This window comes from Cibotium barometz, chromosome 32 (genome assembly GCF_041138505.1).
Source record: "Cibotium barometz isolate CiBa-2024 chromosome 32, ASM4113850v1, whole genome shotgun sequence".
Lineage (NCBI taxonomy): Eukaryota > Viridiplantae > Streptophyta > Polypodiopsida > Cyatheales > Cibotiaceae > Cibotium > Cibotium barometz.
This window is the reverse complement of record NC_141077.1, coordinates 51,434,472-51,461,964: the sequence shown is the minus strand read 5'-3', so window position 1 is coordinate 51,461,964 and position 27,493 is coordinate 51,434,472. Positions and strand designations below refer to the sequence as shown.

The 27,493-nt window shown below is 38.2% G+C and overlaps 1 protein-coding gene across 3 annotated transcripts; it reads right to left on the bottom strand.

The window, feature by feature from the left end:
- Positions 1 to 548: 548 nt before the first annotated feature.
- Positions 549 to 3,700, bottom strand: LOC147620320 (ACT domain-containing protein ACR3-like). 3 transcript variants are annotated; one of them, XM_086772515.1, is made up of 8 exons: positions 3,484 to 3,700; positions 3,100 to 3,174; positions 2,728 to 2,773; positions 2,519 to 2,633; positions 2,295 to 2,362; positions 1,551 to 2,156; positions 1,356 to 1,460; positions 549 to 1,266 (listed from the first exon to the last, which is right to left on the bottom strand). In XM_086772515.1, the coding sequence occupies exons 2-8, from the start codon at positions 3,168 to 3,170 to the stop codon at positions 919 to 921; spliced, it is 1,359 nt and encodes a 452-aa protein (XP_086628641.1). In that variant the 5' UTR covers positions 3,171 to 3,174; positions 3,484 to 3,700; the 3' UTR covers positions 549 to 918. The 3 variants fall into 3 exon arrangements, with proteins under 3 accessions (XP_086628641.1, XP_086628642.1, XP_086628643.1); XM_086772516.1 differs by lacking the exon at positions 3,484 to 3,700 and adding an exon at positions 3,273 to 3,481; XM_086772517.1 differs by lacking the exon at positions 549 to 1,266 and having other exon boundaries at positions 1,344 to 1,460; positions 3,484 to 3,665.
- Positions 3,701 to 27,493: the final 23,793 nt, after the last annotated feature.

Below are 27,493 nucleotides of genomic sequence, written 5' to 3'. Positions count from 1 at the left end.
CGGTATCGACCCGAGTGTCATGCCCAGTAGTCAGTAGGAGCAATCGGATGTGTACAAGCAATCAGCTACGATACGTGCAAGTGCAAGAGCCATGTGGCAATACCACTCGTCGGCATCGACCATCGGTGGACAGAAATCAATTAGATCACATATGTCATAGGTAGTTTTAGCACAAACAAACCGACTCACAACTGTGTATACCATCGGATAGGCTTAAAGAGGTGCCATGTGTTCCAAGGTGCTATTTGTCACAACCTTGTATACCATTTGATAGGTCGAAAGAGGTGCCATGTACTTATGCTCCTAGTCGCTATTGCTGGCTAGCACCATTTTTGACAAATATAGCAATCAATATTTTGTTTGTACTTTCTACTTGGTTGTTGGAATGTGGATAATAGGGTGTCTTAACTTGTGATGCCATAAGGAATTCAACAAGTAGGGAAGCAACAACCTCGTTGATAAAGTGTCTCGACTACTCACACTTTCAAGTGAACTTAGCATCATTTGAACACAACATATTGCCACCTTCCAATATATGGGTCCAATAATCCAGGAACTTTCACGTGCATTCCATTCATAATAATTTTTTTGGATATGTTAGCCAAGTAGTTTAACACTTACCAAAGTTGGAAAGCATAAGCATAAGGTGCACGAATTGTAAATACCTACCATATAAAACCTCTCCTATATATGGGCATCACCAAACATTTTCTAGAAACATATGACTGATATGGTACAAAGGAATTCAATAGGAGTATAATATATCTAGACTACATTATGTACAAGGTAATGTAGACTTTTTCCACCTATCCCAGAGAACATTATCTAACCTGATGCATGCCATGACACACCCACTATGAATGCCCATTTGTACATTTCACAAGGCATCATGAAGTTTCAATCCCATCTCAAGAAACACTACTTGACCAAACTGAGATTAGAAGAGAAACGCTCCCACTGTGACTTGATGAGACTTCCAAAAGAAAATCCAGGCTTGCCCGGATCATGTGTGGCATAAGCTCTTCCAAGCTTCGGCACATCTTTGACATGCAGTATCTGTTGCCCTATCTCATCACGCATAGTTTCTATTGTCTTCATGTCAACCGGACCCCCTGAAGCATCCGTCACATAAAAGGTATTGACCGCTTTGTCACCTTGGGTATTCACATCAGCCCTTGCCACTGACAGACCATTCTCCCGAAAGATCCGTGTAATGTCTGAAAGCAATCCTACTCTGTCACTCGTGCACAGCTCAAGCCTGATACCCTGAAAAATTCAATCCACATAAGGAAACTGTTCTCATAGACTAGCCAAGCATGCAAGCAATCACTTCTAAAAAGTAGCTAGCTTTTTACCTGAGACACTCTTCGTTCTATTGCGGCCTCAAGACACTTGATGACCCTTCGTTTCTCCCCTTCAGTATCCAACGTACACCCATCCATATGACGGATATAATATTCCTGTTCATGTGAAAGCCCTACATGATCAAGCCTATTCCCTTTTGAGGACTAGTACCTTGAAGCGTAAACATAGATCTTTTAACAGCAAACCTGAACAGCATTAGGTCCATCTGAGTCTATTGTTGCATGGAAGACGACATACTGCATGTCAGTCAGAGTGCAGACCGTGTCAAAGAGAAGTTTGGGGCGGTCCTTGCTGCGGATGTTCACAACAGAGTACCCTTTCTCCACACAATTCTCAATAGAGATATGTGGCCTGTCGAAGTGATTAGCAGGAGGGGCTGATTCTTCGTAGTCACGGTCTGCAAACATCATCTGATGCAACCGTCTTTCTGTATGGGTAAGACCCATAGAAAAGTCTGTCTTGGCTCCCTTGTGATCATTATTTACCTTCAAAACATTACCAAGTTGCTCCTTCATGGAGGAAAGCCTCTGTGGGTCTTCAATGGGGCCGCCACTGCTTTCATCTGTGACATACACCACACAAGCAACTCTTGCATTATGTGTCCAAACCTCAGCAGCCACAACATTGCACTTGAGGCTAGTGAGGACTGCAGAAATCTCTGATAAGAGGCCCGGTCGGTCTGTGCCAATCAACTCTATAGCTGTATGCTCAGCTATAGACTGCACACCTACAGTGCGACCCAGACATGTCCTTACTTCAGGGGTTGTGGTGGTTCTTTTGGCACCCAAAGACTGCCAAAAACGAGGAAGGATTGCATCAGTGATATTGAGAACATACAATCTTGAAATATACTGCTCTAAAAAAGACTACTCTAACACACAAAATCATGATCGGTCTAAAGCTTTAAAGATCACATTTAAACAATGAACCTGTTGAATATACTCAATTAGTCCTTCATCAGTGAGCTTGTGACCAAGTTGATCGGTGACATGAAATACTGCAACAAACCAACCCAATTACTCATCCAGACAACATGAGAAGAAAATACTGAATGCGAGAAGATAACATATAAATATTGGTGGGTGCCTCCTACAAGGCGACCACAGTTCTACTGTAACAAAATACATGTAAAGATTGGGGGGTAGATATGCACCGTCCATGAACCAGCCACCATCCGAGGATATGTAAGCTTTCGAGATGACTAGATCAAGGTCCGTTAGGACTTGGACTACTTCCAACAGAATTCCATGCTTATTTGCACTGTCAACCTGAGAAACAATCCCCTCTGTGGATAAGGTTTAACCAAAACAGCTTGCCCTCCAGATAAAAAAGGACAAAGCCGCAAATAGGTAACCAGCTTACCTTGACTAGGGTGCAGTTTTTGCAAGACTGGTTATCTATAACTACCCTGAGAGCAAGAATAAAACGCTCATTAGAGCCATAGGACAGCCTTTTTCTTACACAAAACTCTTAACCCACAATCAATAAACCTCCAACTGCCCATCTAATCATTTACAAGTTCTGCCCCGATTTAACACATGTTTGTGAATTTGATGATAAGCCACATGGTTTGAATAGATTGATTGCCTCTTCCGGAGACCCAAGAATCAATTATAGCCAAAACATCTGCTTAAGGGCGTATAGCTTACTCTAATTTGTGCTAATCACCTAGATGCTACCTACGCAACTGCAATGAATTGTACAGACAACTAGTAAAGTGCTGCTACGACTTACCTTGGGGGGTTTATTCGCTGGCTGAGAGTTTCGTACTCGGGGTCAAAGTAAGGCCAGCAGATAGGCTCCATATCTCTGCAACACCATCCAAGGCCGCCATCAAAATCTCACACAAGCTTGCGAGGGGGGAACAAATAGATAATTTAGCAAGATGTGCATGAAATCCCACCTACCAAGTCAACTTGTGAGAGAGAGAGAGAGAGAGAGAGAGAGGGGAGAGGAATCATGGGCATGTTACAAAAGTAGGTTTTGTGCATGTTACAAAGCTAGGTGTTGTGCACCAAGCAGGTGTGGTGTGCGTGTGTGTATACGAGAGAGAGAGAGAGAGAGAGAGAGAGAGAGAGAGAGAAGGGGGGTCTGTGCAAGTGGGCGCAACTAACTCACCGAAAAGCAAACTTCTTTTATTTGCTCGCAGCAGCAAGAGGAGGAAGAAGGGCTGTAAGGGGTGAGGTGGGCAGGGAGCGGAGGGCACCTTCCACTTAGTCAGGATTCAGAAAGAAGAGGGGCAATAACGACAACGACATCAAGGGAGGACGACGACAAGGGCAGCCACAACGCCCAGAGACATGGGGCATATTCGAGACACAAGTATATTTATTGTAAGAGAGGAGGGGCGGGGACATGCAATTACGAAGAGAGGATATTCAGCCAATGCGATAGAAAGAATTTGTGGCTGTGATGAATCCAACAGTGTTAAGGTAGATTGTATGAGAGAGTGAGAGAGAGAGAGAGAGAGAGAGAGAGAGAGGGACTCTCTGAGAGGAGAATTGTGCTGCGTTGTCCGGAAGCAGGGCCACAGAAGCAAGCGATGATGATGATGATGATGGATTTTACAAGAAAGACGCGCCCTCTAAACTCTCGTGTGTGTGTGTGTGTGTGAGATTGATTTCAATGAAGGAGAAAGCGAGAGCTTGCATATGAATGATCGAGAGAGGAGAAGGAAGCAATGGCGTCTTGTGTGGGTGCGCAGAGGGCTTCGTTCGGGTGTGGTGTGCCCTTTATTTCTTGTCTTGCCCTTGGACCCTCCACCAACTCTACTTGTCCTTCCAAAATTATATTAAAGTATGAAGAAAAAGGTTGTCCAAATTTTATAATTTCCTTTTCAATCCATGGTGTGAAATGGATGATGTATGACGCCAGCTTCTTGAACTGTGCTAAAAAGAATGTTGGTGCTTGAAGAACTTCACAATGTCCATCAACAAAAGTGTTAATGTCCATCAACAAAAGTGTTGAGACTCCACAAAATTAGCTAAGTTAGTGTGAACTCACAAAAAGCGTTCGGCATTGATAGTGCAAGCATCCCGTCACCATGCAAAAAGCAAGAGTTGAGAAGTCAAAACCTTGAAGAAGTTACTTTGACCTCTCGCCCACAAACCACTTGTATGGAACGAATACTCTAAATGTTTGTGAACAAGTCCACGCACAATAGCAATAAGGCAAAAAAGCATTTCTCAACACCCACAATTTATCCTTTAGGTGTCATGGAGGCTTGTGAATTGGGCCAAAGTTAGGGTCTCCACTTGTCCTTCCAAAATTATATTAAAGTATGAAGAAAAAGGTTGTCCAAATTTTATAATTTCCTTTTCAATCCATGGTGTGAAATGGATGATGTATGACGCCATAAAATTGAGCTTCTTGAACTGTGCTAAAAAGAATGTTGGTGCTTGAAGAACTTCACAATGTCCATCAACAAAAGTGTTGAGACTCCAATTAGCTAAGTTAGGGTGAACTCACAAAAAGCGTTCGGCATTGATAGTGCAAGCATCCCATCACCATGCAAAAAGCAAGAGTTGAGAAGTCGAAACCTTGAAGAAGCTACTTTGACCTCTCACCCACAAACCGCTTGTATGGAACGAATACTCTAAATGTTTGTGAACAAGTCCACGCACAATAGCAATAAGGCAAAAAAAGCATTTCTCAACACCCACAATTTATCCTTTAGGTGTCATGGAGGCTTGTGAATTGGGCCAAAGTTAGGGGCAGATCATTCTAATCCAAGAAAACTCATGAGGGGATGTGGAGACTTTTGGTCAAACCACGTAACTCTTTCTCCCAACGGGGTCTCGCCTCACATCCGATGAAACCCTTTGTGTGGATGGCATAGGTTTGGACAAGGGAGATGGAGACAAGAAGAAGAAAAAGGGTGTCGCTTTCGTGTATAAACAAGATACACTTCCACATGCACAAGCAACCTTTAACTCCTTGCTCATCCCAGGGGATGTAAAGACATCTAAGTGGCATAAGATTCAAAATGACATTGATAGAAAAAAATATGTAATTGGCCTAAATCAAGGATGTTAGAACAAAATCACAAAGAGATAGATATTTTGGTGTGGTACTTTGTTAAATCAAGGAGTTAAAAGTGCAATGGTGAGGTGGTTTGCACACCTAAGTGCCATTGAAGCTTGCCCACACATGCCATGAGAGCTTAGGTTGATCTAGCACAACTTGTATATGCATCAAGTGTTCACCATGATCGTGATGTAAGGATTTATGGACCCTTCAAAGAAAATGCTTGTCCAGGTAGATTGGTCATAAAAGCCATAAACATGCGAGACATTTCTATTTACATGAAAGACAAACATTGATTGGGGCCTATTCAACCAATGCTCAGTAACGTGCTTGTGCCTCTTGTGTACCCATCAACGAGTCTTTGTTTGGTCATCTTGATGCTTGGTCGGGTGGAAAGGGTGGTGGACACACGTCCATACAAAATGTAATAGCCCATCATAAAAGTAGTCATCTTAACCATGAGCAAGGGCATGACTTTGACTTAACACCTCACAAATTTTTATCACTTTTTAATCATGAAGTTTTGTATATATGTGATTGTGATGTAACCTCTTTGTCCTTCAAAGAGGAAGGAGACAATGACGTTATATAGAAAAATAGCAAAGCAAGATGAGAGGTATATTTTCACAATGTTGCACATAAGCACAAAAAAGAGAGTAAATAAGAGTATAGTGGTGGACCCATATGTGCATGCGTGCACACTACACTCTTGTGTATGATGTGCTTGATCAATAGAAATGAAAGAATAGTTATTTATGAGAGGTCTTGGGATTGTGATTGTTTTTATGTACATTTTAAAAGAAAGAAAACCTAAAAGCAAAATTGGAAAAAGATGAGAAATAGGACAAATGCTGAAGTGAGATGAGATGACTAGACTTGCATGTAAGAAAAATGTGTTATATTTGGCATATCTTGTTTGACCTTGAATCCTACCCTAGTGCCCTAGTCTCTTCTTGTAAATGATTTTTCACTAGTGCTAGAAATAACATTTTACCTGAATAGTCAAAATAATAGATGTCTTGACCATGGCTAGGTTTCCTTTAGTTTCAAGGCCAACCAAAAATTTTACAAACTTATCCATGAAAATTACATTGAAGGATATATATTTGTTTTTAGCAGTAGTTACATCTCCTTAGGCTTTGCTACTCCATTGAATAATGACTATTCCTTCACCTTGCTAGATCCAGGCATTCCATGAGACCTATTAGGTTCTAGGGCCATACAACTTGCATAGAATGTCTTGTCAATTTATAAATGCTCTTCACCTCTTATTTATTTACAACTTGCCATGTGTTGTCTTGTAAATGAACAAATCAAAAATGGTATGCAATAATTGGTGAGCTTGTTCATGCAACCAGAAGCTTCATCCAGTAACATAACTGCTAGAGACCAAGCAATTAGGGGGGTGAGGTGGGTCAACTTTTTTGCATCCCCCAACATCATGTTGTACATTTTGTCAACGACCCCAAATTTCTCCTTGTGGTAATCAATACATTTGCAGTTTTTGTGTGTGGAAGAGCACCAACAATATGTCCCTCCTTGCTCATCAAAATCCTCTATCACTTATTTATAATATTATATGACCCTCTAGGTTTTTGATAATGCAATCATCTCGCTGTAACCATCTCCAACCAAATCAATCATATGGAAATCAATTTGTTAGTGAAACACATATGATTGGTCCTTCTAACCCGAAGTGTTTATTTGTTCAACCATCTCCAACTATTCAATCATATGATTGGTCCTTCTAATCCAAAGTATTTATTTGTGCAGTCATCTCCAACCATTTAACCCAACCAGTCAATCATATGATTGGTCCTTCTAATCCAAAGTATTTATTTGTGCAATCGTCTCCAACCATTTAACCCAACCAGTTTGCTAATAATACACAAAGAAGAATATGATCAATCGTGCTAAGTCGAACTATGTGTTTGTGTTGGGAAATGGGCAGCATATCCCGTTAAGTTAAAATAAAGCTCCATTTTTGCTTCTTCTTCTTCTTGCTTGCTTTATTTGATGTTTTTCTCATGTAATCGTAAACATGAGAAAGAAAAAAATGATTCTTAGTGCTCAAATTAATTCTTATTGCTCAAATTACTTATATTTTACAATTAGTGATTTAGGTCTAAATATATGTTGTCATAATAATTAATGTGTAAGGTCCAATTACCTTTATTTCTTATTGCTCGAATTAATTCCTATTACTCAAATGACTTACATTGCAATCAATGATTTAGGTCCAAAAATTTGTTGTTATAACCATGAATGTGTAAGGTCCACTTACCTTTATTGCATATAGTCTAAGTGACCTCTAATGTAGATACTACACCATATCAGTTGAACATTACTATCCATCACTAATAGGACTTCATGTACTCATTATTATGATTTAGTGGGAAAACATTAATTATTACAGGCTTATATTTTATCATATTTTTTATGAATTAATAATCGTACAAAAATATGTTTAATTTAATTTGTGAAGGATTTAGCTTAATGGAATGTGCAAGTGGGCACAAGATTAATGTATAGGTGCAAATGTGCACAAAGTCATTTTATGTAACAAGGCCCACTAGCAATTTTATTTGGGCAAAGGTTTTTATATGTACAAACCTTAGGAGATTTCATATGGTTAAAAATGTGTAAAGCAATACCCCAAAAGTGGGAGAAGGAAACCCAATTTGTACGCTCAAGCCTCATCTATTCTTAGCTCCTTGGGATATTTTTATAAAATTCTCAAAATACTCATATCATGGAAGTGGAGCTACACTAAATGGGGGGGGGGGGAAGATTGCACCCAATCTTATCTTGATGGTGATGTTATTTCTTTCTCTCTTACCTTATTTTATGCTATGTGATTTGTTTTCAATTTAATTCAAGTCTTTGTTTTAATTTTTGATATATTTTATGAATATTTAATTATTTCTTCAAGAAGATTAAAGGGTCCCATGACAGTGGTATCATAGCTTTGGTTTAATTTAATCTTTATCATAGCTTTGGTTTAATTTAATCTTCTTGAAGGTGGTCAAAAACTTGTGGATAAAGAGGTGAAAAGACAAAAACAGAGGTGATTTTGGCAAATTTTTTTGAACTTAAATTGAAGAAGAACACTTTGTTAATTTTTTTTAATTTAAATTGAAGAATAGCAGGGTTATGGATTCATGTTTATGCATGGTTATGGATTCATGTTTATGCATGGTTGAAAGAAGGAGGGTTGTTTTCTACCATTAGCTAACCAATCTCCATAAATCTATTGTCCAAAGGGTAAAACTAGGTGGAAAACCATTAGTGAGTTTCCCAAAACCACAAAACCACCTTCATGAACACTAATCCTCTTCATAATCTGTCCGTACGGATGGAATCAGCAAGGAGAGGAGCATGGAGAGCCATAGCTAGATTGCTAATCTAGTGCAACATCAAGAATTCCATCATGGACGGATGAGGGCTCCTTTGATTTTTTTTTCTTTTTTTTCTCCCAATTTACTAATTCCTCTTTTTCCCTCTTAGCGATAAAGCTTGTGAACAAAGCTTAAGACTTATAATATATATATATATATATATATATTATTGTCTCCCTCCTTTTCACGCGACGTCTCCATCCGGCGGCAGCAACGCTAAATTCTCTCTCTCTCTCTCTCCTTCCTCATATGCACTCCTCCTGTCCAGATATACTGCACCGATTAGCTGGCCTAAATCCTTACTAAGCTTTAATAATAAAGCTTGGGCGGATTAATCAAATAAAAGCTTTATTAAGCTTTTTAATAATAAAGCTTGATAAGCTTTACATAACAAGCCTTATATATATAAAAAAATTTCTTTCTGTTTTTCCTCCACCTTTCCCCTTCGTTGTTGGCTGTTTTCTGGAGGATCTTATATTAAGCTTTAATTAAAGCTTAAAGCTAATTTTGTGAACCATATATATATATATATATATATATATATATATATATATATATATATATATATATCCACCATCACTCCTATTTATGCTTCTCTTCTCCAGCAAGCGCAAAAGTTCATGGTGGGGAGTTTATTTTCTTTAATTTTATTTTCCCCCTTTTTCTCTCAGTCGCGCTGGGCGCCTTCGTTTTCTTCCCATTGATGAGAGGTTTGAAGCCTTAGAGGTTTATTAAAACATTTTAAAATGAAAGCTTATATATATATATATATAAGAGCATTGTAAACTTTTATTATTAAGCTTAATTAAAAGCTTTATACGCTTTTAATAATAAAGCTTACAAAAGGGCTGTGCAGGACTTTACAAAAGCTTGTTAAGCTTTTATTAAAGCTACATACTTTAACTTTACTAAAGTGTTATAAGCTTTAGTGTAAAAGAGCTTTCTTAAGCTTTAATATTAAAGCTTTGATAAACCCCTTTACAACAAACTTTATATATATATATAAATATATATGGCTCCTCCTCTTGGCGCCAGCAACCTGGTTTCGTTTTTCTTTCTCATCTCCTCCACACTCACAGCCATGCATCGACAGCTCAAATTTCGTCTTTCTTCTCCACACTGCGCTGCGAGCGACGATTCCAAAGAGAATTAAGGCATCATTTACTTTTTCGGATCACACAAGCTTTGTTAAAAGCTTAAAAGAAAAAGATTGGAAAAGAAAGCTTTGTTGAAAACCTCAAAAAGCTTTAACTTTTGGGAGTAAGACCTTATTTCAAGGCTTAGAAAAGACCCTAAATTCTTTGTTCCAGACTAATTGTTTTTGTGATGTAGAGATTACAATATTTTCAAGATATTTATACAATGTGGGAAAGTTCAAGAGTTTTCATATTTTTGTGATATTTGAACACCACTTTTATTGTTTATTCTTAACTCATCACACCTTGAGGTAATTTTTCTTATTTGTGATTATTAATTGCATCAGATATATCTATATTTGTTTATCTAACATTTTACCATGTAGATGTGCTTTCCCAACATCATATGAGTACGTATTCAGCCCATTCATTAATTGCATTATGTACTTAAAATTGGTAATAATTAATTCAAGATATATTAATCCTGAAACTACTTTTAAATTGTTTGGTACCATATAGCATGAGCAATAATATTTCTTTTTCAGGATGATTTCAACACTCCCAAGTAAGTTCCTCTATTTTCCATAATTGAAACATCACATATACTTGCAATATTTGTGAGTCGACCTTTTAATGATGTATTTTGTAGCAAGGTTGTTCAACACTTGCAAGTAAGTTCCTATCCTTCATAGCTTAGTAAATAATTTTTTCAATATTTCTATGTAAGTTTTATCTCTCAGACGGTTACTCAAACACCTTCCAAGTAAGTTTCTTTTCCCTCTTCTTACAATAGTGATCATGCTTAAATATTCATTGATAAAACTTCAAGATTTTATTTCTTATAAAGTCATAATCAGAAGTTATGTATGAAATTATAATCCGTTCACGTTCTTTCTCATTTTTCTCAATGTAAAGTATCATTTGAATTGAATAAATATATATATAAAGGTACGGTTCTCTACTCTTGAATTTCGTGTCTATTATTTAAGTTTATGTCAACTTGAAAAGTAAATTAACCTTTAATCATCCATACTTGTTTCATCTACTTTCGGTTTATAATTACACATATCCTTGAGTATCAAAATTCTTTTGACAAATAATTTCAATGACACCAACAATGGAGGTATGTATACATATTCACCTTCTTTTATACAACTTTTTCATAAGTTTTTCTATAATCTCTTTTCAACCTAATAATCTAATTAATAAACCTTACATTAAGATTAGTTCAAGTTCAATAAAATAAATGAAATTTCTAGATAGAGAAAAATTACGTCGAAATTTAAGTTTTAGAGGGAGCTAGCCACTCCGCCTCAAACTTTTATTCTGAAGGAAGTAATGTATGAAATTAAGCTAGTGGTATGGGACATCAGATTGATTTCATATACTTACTCCAGACGCATTTATGTCTTCTATCTTTCTACCATCCTATTATGTGTGTATGTATAACGCACCTATGTGGTATGGGACACATAAACTCGTCTTACATACATTCATTTGATTGGTTCACTGCATATGCATTTAGTGTAGATCTAGTCTTCCACACCAATCATAAAGCCATCCTCTCATGTGTTTATGCTACTGTATATCGGGGACGACCGTATATGGCATGCTTTTGTGTCCTCACTGTTTGTTTCAGTTGGTTCGTATGGAGGGGTGATTCCCTGGATACTTAGGCCTGGCAAACATGTGTGTGGCTGCCTTCACTGTTGTTTCAGTTGGTTCGTATAGAGGGATGATTCCCTGGGTACTTACGCCTAGCAAACATGTGTATGGCTGTTATTTGATTATTTATGGGTTGTCTATATCTTTGGACGACATGGATACCATCTGAGTATAGCAACGAGAAGTGTGAGGATATCGATTGAGGTGTCGCACTGCATGAGATGTGCGAGGGTACCGATTGAGGTGTCACACTGCATGAGATGTGCGAGGGTACCGATTGAGGTGTCGCACTATACGAGGGTACCGATTGAGGTGTAGAAGAAGCTAAATAACATTTTCATTTCTCTGCAGAAATATGCAAGTGAGATACTCAAGGCGTTTCATATAACCAAATGTAAGGTAGTTGGTACCCACATGACATTGTTCACGAAGACACCTTAGACCTTGCGGATGAGACCTTATATAAGGAACTAGTTTTTAGTAGACTTATTTTGTTATGTAATACTAGACCATACACCTTAGACCTTGTGAATGAGACCTTATACAAGGAACTAGTTTTTGGTAGACTTATTTTGTTATATAATACTAGACCATACATTAGTTTTGCTATTGGTGTTTTAAGCAGGTTCTCCAACAAGCCTTGGGAGATTAATTGAAAAGTATGTATGCAGGTGTTGTAATACATCCAAGGTACTGAGGTGTATGGCATCACCTATACTATGGATAAGACCCTCATTGGATATTTTGACTTAGATTGGATGGGTTCTCCAACAAGCCCACTGGAAAATCATTAGAAATAGGTATGTAGACATGCGGGTGTTGTGATACATCCAAGGTACTCAAAAGTATGCCATCACCTATGCTGCAGGCAGCAGGACCCTCATTGGCTTTTGTGAGACTCAGATTGGTTGGGTGATTTAGACATCATGTGCTTAGTAACATGGTATTGTTTTTCCCTTGGTACAAGATGCATTTCTTGGATGAGTAAGAAACATCCCACTATTGCACTCTTATTGATAGAGGTTGAATACAAAGCTACGTGCTTTGCATCATGTGAGGCATTATGGCTAAGGAGGACTCTATAGGACATGGGAGTAGTGCAGGACGCTATAATGTGACAACCAAGGCTACATGCATCATGTGAGGCATTACGGCTAAGGAGAATTCAAGCAGTATTGTTTTTCTCTTGGTTTGAAAATCATTTCTTGATGAGTAAGAAGCATCCCACTGTTGCACTCTTGTCGATAGAGGCTGAATACAAAGCTACATGCTTTTCATCATGTGAGGAATTATGGCTGAGGAGGATTCTACAGGATATGGGAGTGGTGTAGTAGTAGCCTACAATGCTATAATGTGACAACCAGAGTTGCATGGACATTCCTTGGAATCCTGTGTTTCATACTCGCACACGAATTGAGATCATTTATCACTTTGTGCATGAGTTCGTCATGTTCAGGGAGGTCTAAAGCCTCTTAGCAAAGATTAGATGTAATGGCATCTTTATCAACTCGGCATCTTCATTGACTCACTTCATTGACTTGGCATTGGACCATAGAGATAGTTGACCTTTGGGTGAACATTGAGGGAGGTGTTAGATTTTATTGTTATACCCCATATTATATTGTCCAAGTGCCGTAGCTCATGTTTATACGGTCCTCATGATGAGGAGTAGCCATGGTTGAGAAACCTAGGTGTTTGATATCCTCATATTCACATGAAAAGGTGGCCTAAGAGGCTATATGGTTTAGAGGCGACATAGATTAGATTTGGCAAACTGCCAAATAGCCTACATGCTACACTAGACCATTACAATGTTTCACACATGGAGTAGGTAGACTTTACTCTTGGACACCCTGTCCTGACATTGAGGGTCCCAAACGGGGCTTATCTTCATCCCCGAACGGGGCCCAAGATAAGCCCAAATGGCCATGGGAGATGGGGAATCCACTCCGCATGCTATGCAACCTATAGCACATCTTTATGGGCTGAGTCTACACTACGAATGGTGGCACCGACTATGGCTGCATAACTAAGTGGTCATGTCATGGCCACCCTGTGTGTATACAAGCCTATAAAGACACACATCCATCCCTTCTCCACCACAAAGTTCATTAGTCATCAAGTTCCCCTTTCACCCTCTTCTTGATATGATAGACTTACAGTTCAGGCTTGTAACTACCAGAAAGAACCCTTTCCCCGCCCCGTGGTGGGTTACCCAATGAAGGCAGTTGCCCCGACCTCTATTCCATGTATTTCTAGAGTCAGTTACCCTAGGTGGCGACCCAGTTGCCCAAGACTGATTACGAAACAGATCACATCAAAATGGTTGCCCCAAACCGATCTCGTCGAAATGGTTACCCTAGGGAAAGTTCCCTAGTTCACAAATTCATCATCATCAGCCTTCACACTTTGAGACCATTTGTCAACATCTTTATAAAGCCAAAATAAATAATCCCATATATATTCAATCACCTTTTCATAAGAAGAATGGACACTTCTCTATAATATGCAGTAAACAATCCTAATTTTAATCAATGGCTAACAAATAAGATATTTTCCTAGTACTCAAGAAAACAATGGCATTCCCAAGCCAAATCCTAGGCCTTGGGAAATCACATAGGTTTAGGTACAAATTAACCCCTAGAAGGAATCAAGTTCTATCCTGTGAATGGGGGCAAGCCAACTTCAAACAATTTGGTCACAACCCAACACGATTAACCAAGGTGAAAATATCATTTTATCAATCAACTCAAGTCCTCACCAAAAAAATCACTTAGCTTGCCTTTCAACAAAACAAAAACAAAACTAGTTTAAACTATGATCCCGAGTAGTGAACTAAAAAGATTTTGAGAAGATTTTGAGTTAAGATTAACTTTAATGTAGTTCCAAATAGAAATGAATACAGCTAACCTAAATGCAAGTAGTAGCCGACAATCTACTGGCAAAATCAGTTCTCCTTTTCTTAGTCCTCCTACAGTCTTGAGGTTTGTCAATTCGCCTATCTACTTTGGTAGACTTCCACCTAGCTTTGGATTATTTGATAAAGGCAAGTCTGTCAGATTTGCCAACTCTCCCATGGTAAGAGGAATGATTCCCATTAAGTTTTGATTGATGAGGAGCAGTTGGACAACTCGTGTGCCCATGATATTGCACACTATCCCAAGCCATGGGCTCTTACAAGGGTCCAATTGTTGCCATGTCCCATGATGAAGGATTTGAAGACCATGCAGTGTGCAAAGAAATGAGTGCATTCACGTCTTACTGGTTCGTGGCTATTGCGGAGATTGCGGAGAAGGAGAAATGCAGTGAGATGAGAGTTGAGGTGCAGAGAAGCACCACCATATCCACAAAAAGCCTTCGTTCTTTTTGTTTTTCCCCAACCAAGTGTTATTCCCATAGCTTCAACAACCTCTGTGTGTGTGTGTGTGTGTGTGTGTGTGTGTGTGTGTGTGTGAGAGAGAGAGAGAGAGAGAGAGAGAGAGAGAGAGAGAGAGAGAGAGAGAGAGAGAGAGAAACAGGGTGAGAGGGAGAGAGGGAGAGAGGCGAGGTTGGTGAGGGGGTTGTGATGAGAGGGTGAGTGAGGGAGAGGGAAGAAGAGTGCATGAGAGGGGGAGGGAGCAAGCGAGGGGGAGGTTAGCCGGTGTGTGTGTGTGTGTGTGTCACCTGCTGAGAGGAGAGGGTGTGATGAGAGGGTGCGTGGAACGGGAGAGCTGCTTACAAGGGGGCTAGATAAGGTGGGTGAAGGAGAGGGAGTGAGAGAGCAAGCTGGCAAAGAGAGGCTAGGGGGAGTGAGAGAGAGGGGGTGAGGAAAACCAGAGAGGGGGGATGTCACTATTGAGAGGCAGGTGTAATAGGAGAGAAGGAGGGCCGCTAGGGTGTATGTGAGTGAGAAGAGAACCAGTCAAGGGCGTGGCTAGCCGGTGGGAGAAGATGACGAGGGAAAGGGGGGAGAAATATGGCTAGTGGGTTGTGGGAGAAGATGACAAGGCGAGAGAAGAAGATCTACGCAGCATGGTGGTGGGGGAGAAAATGATGAGGTGAGGGAATTATCATGGGGGGGGGGTCCGGATAGGGTGCTTAAGTGCCTCCTCCTCCTTTAAATATATATATATATATATTTATATATGCAAAGGTGGGGACGAGGGGATGTTCACACACGCAAGCTAGAACTTTGGGGATTTTACATTAGATATATGGTAGGACTATATTATGACGCCATGTACTTATGCCATGGGCACTTTTACCCCATTGGGTTTTTCCCCATTGCCATCGAGGTGTGAACATGCACCTTATATAGTTGATATAAGTTACCTAAGTTATATTGGAGACATGCCAAATTTCTATCTTTATAACAAGAATAAATCTACCCTAGATCCCGTTCATGAAGTTTAAGTGAATATATGACTTAACTGAGAAAATTTTATCTGATTGAGTTTTTTGAGTGGTTTCTTTTTACTTGTGTAAAATTTATTTTCTCAAAGAAATATAGTTCTAGTGCATTGTCTCTAAAACAAGCATCGAGAAGTACAAACACATATTTTTTTACTCATAATAATTTTGAGTAGCTGATGTAAGTTACCTAATTTATATTAAAGACATGTCTAATTTCTCTCTTTATGATAAACAATAGAATAAATCTACCCTAGATCCCTTTCATGTGATCTAAGTAAAGATATAACAACTAAGAAAAATTTACCTGATTGGGTTTCCCAAGCAGCTATTACTTATTTTCTCATTTTTATTTTTATGATAAACAAAATAATAAATCTACCCTAGATCCATTCATGAGAATTAAGTAAATATATTACTTAACTAAGAAACTTTTATCTGATTTGATTTCCCAAGCAGCTATTTTTCAAACTCGTGTAAAAATTATTTTCTCAAAGAAAAAATAGCTCTAGTGTATAGAGTCTCTAAAACAAGCATTAAGTAATTGCATGCACTTTACCTATATAAAAAAACTAGTCAATATAAGTTAATTTATATTAGAGATACGTTGAAATTCTATATTCAATATAAGCAAAATAATAAATGTACCCTAGATCCCTTTCATCAAATTTAGAGTAAAAATTTATCTTAACTAATAACAAATTTATCTGATTGGGTTTTTTGAGCGGCTATTTTTAACACTTGTGTAAAAAATATTTTCTCAAATAAATATAGTTCTAGTGCATAGTCCCTAAAACAAGCATCGAGTAATGGCACATATTTTACCCGTGTGATAGTTATGAGTAGTTGATATAAGTTACCTAATTTATATTAGAGACATGTCTAATTTCCATCATTAGAATAAACAAAATAATAAATATACCCTAGATCCCTTTCATGAGGTTTAAGTAAATATATGACTTAACAAAGAAAGTTTTATGTGATTGGGTTTTCCAAGTAGCTATTTCTTAGACGTGTAAAAAAAAATTTCTCAAAGAAATATACTTCTGATGCAGAGTCTCTAAAACAAGCATCAAGTAATGACACATATTTTATCTATAATAATTTTGAGTAGTTGATATAAGTTACCTAATTTATATTAGAGACATATCTAATTATTATCTTTATGATAAACAAAATAATACATCTACCCTAGATACTTTTCATGAGATTTAAATAAATATCTGACTTAACTACTAAGAAAAAATTATATGACTAGGTTTTCCAAGTGACTATTTTTTAGACTTATGTAAAAATCATTGTCTCAAATAATAACAGTTCTCGTGAATCCCTCGTGAATCGTCTCTAAAATGAGCATTGAGTAATGACAAATATTTTACCCATTATAATTTTGAGTAGTTGGTATAAGTTACCTAATTTATATTAGAGATATGTCTAATGTCTATCTTTATGAAAAATGAAAGAGTAAATCTACCCCAAATTCCTTTCATAAGATTTAAGTTAATTTTATCTGATTAGATTATGTGACCGACTATTTTTTAGACTTCTGTAAATTTTATTTTCTCAAACAAATATAGTTCTAGTGCATAGTTGCTAAAACAAGCATCGAGTAATGACACATATTTTACCCATAATAATTTTCAATAGTTGATATAAGTTACATAATTTATATTAGAGACACGTTGAATTTATATCTTTATGATAAACAAATGAATAAATCTACCCTAGATCCCTTTCATGAGATTTTGTGTAAATATATGATTTAACTAAGAAAATTTTATGTGATTGAGTTTCCCGAGCAACTATTTTTTAGACTTGTATAAAAATTATTTTCTCAAAGAAATATAGTTCTAGTGCATAGTCTCTAAAATAAGCATTACGTAGTAATACGGATTTTGCATAATAATTTTAGGTATTTTATATTAGTAACCTGATTTACATCTTTATGTGATAAACAGAGGAATAAATCTACCCTAGATCCCTTTCATGAGATTTAAGTAAATATAAGACGTAACTAAGAAAATTTTATCTTATTGGGTTTTCAAAATGGCTATTTTTTAGACTTTTATAAAAATTATTCTCTTAATGAAATATAGTTGTAGTGCATAGTCTCTAAAACAAGCATCGAGTAATAACACATATTTTACCGATAATATTTATGAGTAGTTGGTATAAGTTACCTAATTTATATTAGCAAACTTAGAGATATGTCTAATTTATATCTTTATGATAACCAAAAGAATAAATCTACCCTAGATCCCTTTCATGAGATTTAAGTAAATATATGACTTAACTAAGAAAATTTTATCTAGTTTGGTTTCTCGAGCGGCTATTTTTTAGACTTGTGTTCAAAAACATTCAAAGAAATATAGTTGTATTGCATAGTATCTAAAACAAGCATTAAGTAATGACACATATTTTACCCACCATAATAGTTTTGAGTAGTTGGTATAAGTTACCTCATTTACATTACAGATACATATTAGAGATACGTCTGATAGTTTTGAGTAGTTGGTATAAGTTACCTCATTTATATTAGAGATATGTCTAATTTCTATATTTATGATAAAAAGAAGAATAAATCTCCCCTGGATACCTTTCATGAGATTTAAGTAAATATATGACTTATTTAAGAAATCTATTGATTGTATTTCTCGAGCTGTTATTTTTAAAACATGTAATATTTATTTTCTTAAGAAAATATAGTTCTAGTGCATAGTCTCGAAAACAAGCATCGGGTAATAACACATTGCTCTTCTTAGCAAGTTGGATATAGTTTTATGATATGGTTTTGAACAAGCAATGAGAGAGAGAGAGAGAGAGAGAGAGAGAGAGAGAGAGAGAGAGAGAGAGAGATGGGGATTATTTTAATTATTTTTGTGTAAGAGGATCATCACCCTCTTGCAACAATGGTAGGACAAGTCCAATCTTGAAGCGAGGACAAGAAGATGTTGATTTCCAAGACAAAGTCAGGGAGTGTTTTTTGCCACTCTAGTTTCATCTACAAACATGTAATGCATGGAGTAAGTTTTCTTGGAATGATCGTGACATCGTATCTCAATGTACATAGGTCATAAAGAGTGTTGAGTGTTATTTCATCCTTGTCACAGAATGACACCACCACTTCTTTGTTAGAAATCTTCATGGCACATGTTTGGCTGACGAAGTTTCATATAGCTTGCACCAAGGTAGCCCAATTCCTTCCCAAAATAAAATCTGCTTCCAACACATAATCCAACACACAAACCTTACATTTCAAGGGATTAGATTCCACATAAGTGGTGCATTCAAAATATCCCAAACATGGCATGTCTTGATTGTCAGTCTCCATAGAATCCATTCTTAAGATTGGATTGTTTGAACTCCCAAGCTTGTTTCAAAGCCAATTTCTATTCTAGGAATCCATTCAAGTGGTTCAGGTACTGAAGTCTTAGGTTCTAAAGCTTCAATAGGTTTAGCTTCCAGCTATTTTGACTCTGGTAAGATGAGTTTAGACTCTACATTTTCACTTTTAGGCAAGGGCTCATCTGGTCATTGTAAGAGCAATGCGAATAATATTTCAAGGGTTTCCGAGAAGATGGTTTGCTTGCTTTCATCAATGGAGTACTAGAGGTGTTGACCTACCAATCTCCACCAAAGACAAACTCTTCTAGTTCCTCAAGGGTAACTTGAAATTCACATTTGATGCAATCATCTTGAGTAAGAATTTTGTGTGAGAAATAACCTCAGATGTCGAGGTCTTGGCCATCAGCATCTAGCATGTTCATTTTTCTAGGAGTGATCATGGGCCTAAAGATGTCCAACTTCTTTTAAAAACGGTGTTATGAGTAGCATTAAGGCTAATCACTGCTTGTTTTCATTGAATGTTTTTTCCCACTTGGAAAGCTAGCCAAATGTTGATTGGATCCTCAAGAGGTAGCATAGATGTTTCGATGAATGATCCCCATTCACTTTCAGACTCATTCATTTACTTTTTTGCCCTTAGCTCATATTCTCCTAAAGCACTTTCAGGTCTACATTTATGCTTGGAGGATTGATTAAGGGTTTGAAGTTTATTGCCAAGGTCCAAAACACCAAATGTGTACAAAGACACAGTCAGTACTTTCCAATTTTCCTCCACGTTTTTAAGCATAGCAATTTCTTATTGCTTGAAGATGTGCTAAGAGAGGCCTCACGAGGCTTTTGATCTCTCAAACCCTTTAGTGCCAGATATATTGTCATCAAAATCAATGGTGTCTATGCTGCACTTGTTAAAGGTCATTTTCCTCTGCATGTAAAGATAGTTATGCAAATTTTGGTCTTGCAAACCCTTGAGAAATAACAAGATCAAATGAGATTGGCTTGGTTTCTCATTAATTTAGTGCAACAAAAATAGAATTATTTGATATGTTGAAGTACTCCCATATACAGACTTAGTTTCTTGTTGTTTGACATTGTTTTTAGCTGGTGGGGATGAGACTCCACTTGGATCTAGTCATGGAGAATTCCACTCTAAAAGCATTTTTCAAGGCAACATAAGTAACCCTATAAGGAGGCTCTAGGGTTTGGTACCAGCATCTAACTACTCCATCTAAGGCCTACCCAATAGCTAAGATTTGGGTATGTTCATCATAGACACCTATGCCTTTGCACATTTGCTCAAAAACTTCCAGGTTGTCTAGTGCATCCTGTGTGCTATCAAATATCAATCTTTAAACTTGTTAAGCTTTTGACATTTGTTTTTCTTAAGGTTCTCTAGGGGTAATGGGTTTTGTTTTTCTTGAGGTTCTCTAGGGGTAATGGGTTTTGTTCCTATCCTCAAACCTCGACCATAGCTTCATAAGCTAGCTTTCTAGAGAGATTCCCGAAGGGAATGGTAGTTCAAAAGGAGACATTGATGATATAGGAGGTAACACATGGTTTAACAAAATTTTTGAGCACATAAGGTGGAACAAATACAGGTCTTGGTTGAGATATTACAGCCATTCTTGGTGAAGGAACAACCATACTACTCATGGGTATTCCAACAGATGCTCTAGTTCTCAGATTGGTCCAACTTGAGGGTGTAGAATCCCTAAAAGTCCCAAAGGTTTGTCCCAAAATAGATGAAGCCTTAGCTATGTTTCTCAAGAAGTCTAAGGGTTCATCATTTGACTGAGAAGTGTGAGGATGTCCTAAACTCACTTGAATGTTAGCAAGTCCTAGCATCGTGGCTTGAAAGGTGAATGCTTCCGCATGTGAGTAATCATCAAACCACATTTTGGAGGTGTTATCGGGTGTGTCTAATTCTCGATAACATACTAAGGGTTCTCTGGTTATATGTGCGACATTCATCAGTGTGAACTCAAAGAACACACACAAGTGACTATGAAAGAAAACATAAAAGATAAAAGACAAAGATCAAATAACATAGCTTCATTGCTTCATAAAGAGAGAAATCTGCTTACAAAGACATAATGAACTACTCTATATATAATCTATGCAACAGAGCTGATGTTGCTTATCAACAAATTGCATAGGATTCGAACAGTTCCCATCCATTACACTAGTTCATATTCAAGCAGTCATTTGTGACTCTTCCTATCTATGCTAAGCTAGAAATTGAAAAAGACTATACTAGATGTAAATGAACTAAAAGATAAGTATGGTTCGATTCGACTTGGATCTATTTAGCTCAGCTCGACCACAATGTTAGAATGGATTCTTGCTTCTCCGCTTCTCATGCTACCACATGGCAGTCTATTATTCCACATAGTGGGTTGGGGTTAAATTAACCCCTCTATATAGGGCAAAATTCCCTTGGTCTCCCCTCATCCCCCACCTTTATTGGTGGTCTCATGAGATGTTTGTGTGGGGGGAGAAATTTATGGTTAATGTGTAACGAGGTTGGCCGATAAGGAGCGTGGTAATGAGATTGGGTTATCCATGAGAGTGGAAGAATGTAAGACACTCAGGTGGGCAAGAACATTAGTAGACCACAAATAATGGGTGGCCAAATGGATCTAGGCACTTTTGGAGAAACTTATTGAAGCGTTAGTGGCTCTCCCGCTTCCTTGAAGAATGGTGATGTTAGTAGAAATAAGGGAAGCATTACAATGCTTCCACAACCTAGGGGTGACGTTTTGGATTGTCAAACAATGCCAGCCCAGGCATGTGGTGTTTCCTTGAATTTTCGGGCATCTCTACCTCGCGTGTACCTTGGAGGGAGATGCAAAGTGTGATGGATTGAGTCAACACTTCTTTATGTGAAGAACTCTTGTTAGGTGCATGGGTTCCGTGGCTCCACGGACCGCGATTGGCATGCCCAATTGATTGGGCAAGATGAAGGATTCTCTAGTGGAATCTTCATGACGTTTGTGGGGGCACCCTTAGCTGTTGAGAATTTCGATGATACATCCCCTATCTCTTAGTTTAGGTGGACAACTTCTACATCCTTGTCTAGGAGATTATCTAATAGGTCTATTGCCTCGTTGGGCAACACTCATTGAAGATGTAGTGTCAAGACCTGTAGAAATGGTCATGAAGTCTCTTACTCTTGATATTGATCATAAATCCATCAATGAATAATAAGCCATCTAGTATCTCTTGAGTATTACATCTCATGTTATGGAGATAGTTAGTTCTTCTAGCAATGTAGTGTTTGCATTGTTTCTCTCTCCTCTAGCTTGAGGTTATAGACCTATGTGATGGGGCTTCATCTGGCTCCATTGGGTGAGAATCCCACTATGAAAGTGTGTCTCAAGACCTCATAGCTGTATTTTTCAAGTGGGTTTAATGACCTAAACCACTGGCATGATTTGTCTTCAAGGAAAAAACAGAATGAGCACATCTTGGTGGGATCATCAATCCATCCCATGGCCTCACAAATTTGATCGAACTTCTCTAGGTACTTAATGGAATCTCAAGTTCTATCAAATTTGGTCATCATCCTTGAGATGTGGATTGGCTTGATTTCACCCGACTTTGAGCCTCTAGGTGCTATGTTTGGTTACAATACCCCTCCCCATTTCAAACGGCATCTTCACCATGTCTTTTGTAATTTCATGTGGTGGTGAAACATAAGGAAGTAATTGCACAAAACCCTCTATTTCGGGGAACATGATCTCTTTATATGTGATTTCCAATGATGCTTGTCCTCCACCATGATGGCCTTGAGTCTATAGGCTCAATGTAGATGAGGGCACGTTCAGTGAATGCTCTTATGGATCGCTTTTTGTGACAAGGTAGTCCCAGACACTAGCTCCTTACCCCTCCCCGTGTTCCTTGTTTGTTATCCAAATAGAGAAGAATTGGGAATTAATTCTATGGTAAATGCACTTCTATAATGGGCTCCTATGGAGACCGGGAATATTGCTTACACTTCCATGGTAAATGCACTTCTATAATAGGATCCTATGGAGAGTGGGAATCTTGCTTACAATGTACACTCTTGCTATGTGTATTGTGGAACAATTGTCCCTAGTGGTACAGTAAAAGAGACATGTCCCATTTACCATTGGGCATGGTTTGATCGCTTCCTGCAGGAGAAAATCTTAAGGTTCCAAGTCCTATTCCCATTCCTTCACTAGAGCTGCACCCAAAAATAGGGTAGTTGAACACCTTCTTTATGAAATTTAAGACGTTTTACAGAGCTAGTTGGTGAATCTTGAGTTTGGAGGGCCGTAGGTGGCTTGTGTCTAGACGTTTTGTTGTTCCTCCACTCATGTTAGTGTTTTGTTGGCCCTCATTTCCTCCCAAAGCTCCTCACTGGCCAAAGAAGTCTAGCTTTCTTAACATGAGAGTACTCTATTGAGTGATGGTCATTTGTTAGGATTGAAGGCTTGGTGGGTTTGAGGAAGTGTGGTTTGATGTGCTACAACTAACTATATCGTCCCTTCCAACAACTAGTCCAGATCGGGTTCACATCAAAGGTCCCTAGTGTCTTTGATGCAGGTCTGAAAATAGTTTCATATAAGTTTTTTTTTAGTTGCTTTTTTTTACTCACGTGTCTAAGTTCACGCCACTAGACTCACATATCCAATTTTTTTAGTTTCTTTATTTTACTCGCGTGTCTAAGTTCACGCCACTAGACTCACGTGTCTAAGTTCATGCCACTAGACTCACATCTCCAATTTCATGGCTATAGGCTCATGTATGTAAGTTCACATCTCTAGGCTCACGAATGCAAGTTCATGTATGTAGGTTCATGTGTGTAACCTCACGTATATAGGTTCACATGTCTAGGCTTATGCCTCTAGACTCACGTCTACAAACTCACACCTTTTTGTATGAACTCGACTCATGTACTTCCCTTCTACTATGAAATGAGCCTACTTGGGACACACAAACATCTAGGAACTCATCCTACGATAGGGTTGATGTAGCAAGGATCTTCCCTACTAATAGATGAAATAGAATGATCTAATGCAAAATAAACTTCAAATCAAAATCAAACACACAAACAAACACATCCAATGGCTCCCAAAACTATGTGTTTTTTGGAGTTTAACCTCCAAGTCAACACCGAACAATATCAGATCATCCCAATAGCTTGGAATGGATGGAAAAATGGAGCTAAGTCCTAGGCTAGTCATCAATAATGGATGGAAAAATGGATCTAAGCCTTAGGCTAGTCCCCGATAGTGGTGCCAAATATGTTCAAGTCAAGAGCTTAGCCTCATAGAAGCATGTGTCATTGGGCCTTGTCTTCGAGCCCCAAATTCAACTCCCCATTATGGTTACTCATCCATTAAGTTCTCACTCTGTTGCCACACTAGAATGCTCCTTGCAAAAGGGGTGAAGGGAGAGCTCTCAATGCCTAGATGGAGGCAAGAATAGATGGTTCTCTAGACTCACAAAAAGCATGGGAATAAGAAGCGAATGGGAGAGGAGAACCTACAATTAAACCTATTCAAGCAAGCATCCATCTACCAAGCATGAATGCAAAAGCATACAAGCAAGCAAGAAGAGGGAATAAGGAGAGCTCACAAGAAGACTATTGCAAGGGAATGATTGTTGTGTATTGCTTATTGTCAAAAATGACTTATATGCAAGTGACTAGTTTTCATACTAGGCCAGCCAAACTTAAAAATGGTCTGGCCTCTATTACTATTCTTAAGCAACTATGTGTACTAAGTCTATAGACTTTTCCTACTTGATATTAGGCACATGATAAGGGTACTTATATACAAGTGACTAGTTTTCATACTATGCCAACCAAACTTAAAAATGGACCGGTCTCTATTACTAGTCTTAAGAAACTATGTACACTAAGTCCATAGACTTTCCTTATTTGATATTGGGTGCACGGTAAGGCTACTTTATATGTTCTAGAGCTATCTTACAAAAGTTAAGTGTCTGTTTACGTGGGTAAGATAGCAAAGTGCCTTACAGTAGGTCGAGCAGTCAAAACCATGTTAACCAACCGAGTGGTTAACAGTGGTGGTGGAGGACACTTTCAAGCATTGCAAAATGAATACGAAAGATTTAACATAGTTCATGAGAAGAAGGACCAAATGTTCCAGACCCTTGTAATTTTGAAATAACCATTTGAAAATGGGGTTTAGAATTTGTGGATCCCATTAGTCCAGCTGCTTAAGGGAACCCATGCACGTTGGTACGAGTGATAAACTATTTCACAAAATGGGCCGATACTAAAGTTACATAAAAAATCAACGCGAGAACTATCACCAAGTTCCTCTACGAGAATGTGATCTCTTATTTTGATTGCCCACTAGAAATAGTGAGCAATCTATTGAAAATAGGGTTGCAAGAATACACACACACACACACACACACACACACTTAGCAGAGAAGCTCAAGGGAGAACACAATGATATAATAGATAGATAATAAATGTGTGCTATACAAAGATGATAAGTATACCCCAAAATGAGTGTATACTAGCATAGGGAGAAAAACCTCCTAAAGAGGGAAAAAGTGCCTCGGGTGGTCCTAGTGTGTTCAAACACATCACTACCGAATATAGCTACAAATCCACCCTAGAGTGATGATGTGAACAAGGGGTGAGCTGGCATTAGAAGTATAGAGATATGCCAGGCTCTTTGGATTATGATAAAAGGAGCCCATACTAGTCCCCAAAGGGAAGTAAGTTTAAAGCTTTGCGAAAAGCTTTAAACTTCTCTTGTGTGAGAGCCTTTGTGGAATAAATCTGCCAAGTTGTCATGTGTTGGCATATAAGCCAAGCTGATTTCCCTTGCAAAGCATCTTTCCATAACATAATGATAGTGCACCTCAATGTGCTTTGTGCAAGCATGAAAAATTGGATTTCTTACAACAACTACCATAGCGCTCTAACTGTCAATGAAGATGGTAGTGGTTGAGGACTCGCTACCAAAATCAGCAACAATAAGACACCTAAGCAAACACGCTCAACTGTAGCTATAAATGCTGCCATCATGTACTCAGCTTTATAACTAGAAGTAGCCACAATGGGTTGCTTCTTTGTGAGCCATGATATACATGAATCACCAAGGCAAAAGCAAGAACCACTCGTGGACAGTCGTGTGTCATAACATCGAGCCCAGGCTGAGTCTGTAAATGCATGCAGTTGTGATTTACCCCCCTTGGGATAAAATAACCCGAAGTGCTTAGTGCCCTTTAGGTAACGGAACATCTATTTGACAAACTACCAGTGCTTTGTGCCTGGGCTATGCATAAATTTGCTCAATATTGAGACTACATACTGAATGTCAAGCCTAGTGTTACAAAAAAGATAAGGCATCCAACTTCTTGATACAAGCCAACATCAAATTTTCAGATTCCTTTGCTTCATCAAAGGAGATAGGTTCCTCATCATTACATAAACTGGCAATAAGAGCATGACCTGCGTGAACATGAGATACATGATGAGAACTTGCACATGTTGCGTCGCTAGGCAAAGGAGTGGAAAATTTGTTGTCACGTAGTGTTTGCACTAGCAATTTGGCAAACTTTTTGACTCCTCAATTTACCTTCTTTCCTCATCAACTACATCATCAACATTTGGCACCAATAATTTGGCAAACTTTTTGACTCCTCAATTTACCTTCTTTCCTTATCAACTACATCATCCACATTTGCCTCATCAATAGGCTGTCCCACTTTGTTTGTTCTTACGTAGGAGGTATCTATGCCGTGGTAATGCACCATGTGAAACTGAGACCATGTCTACAGATGTGCCTTCTGCATCATGAAACCAGGATGTCTCTTAGTACCAACCACAACATTCCATATTCCTTTAGCTACCAATACATGGTGCATCATATAGGACCATAAGGGGTAGTTGGTCCCATCAAGCTTATTCTCAGCGGATAACATCCGAAATACATCACTATCTGCCATTTCTGATAATACCCAAACAACTAATCACACAACCTACAAAGCGGTGAGTGCTCCTTTGATGCAACTAAGGTGACTACTAATAAGGCTACTGACAATGGAGACCTACAAGGTGTATGAAAGAAACACAGAGTAAAGTGAGTAAAAATTTTACTCATAAGATGTAGAGATCAATGTCGCTGTGTGTAGCTTGTAGACCAGATCTGGTGTGGTAAG

Excerpts from the sequence above, each read along its gene's own strand:
- LOC147620320 (XM_086772515.1), bottom strand. The coding sequence starts at position 3,170 with ATGGAGCCTATCTGCTGGCCTTACTTTGACCCCGAGTACGAAACTCTC. Across the intron at positions 2,774-3,099 it reads CAGCGAATAAACCCCCCAAG|GGTAGTTATAGATAACCAGT; the intron begins GTAAGTCGTAGC and ends TCTTGCTCTCAG. Across the intron at positions 1,461-1,550 it reads ATGGACCTAATGCTGTTCAG|GAATATTATATCCGTCATAT; the intron begins GTTTGCTGTTAA and ends TCACATGAACAG.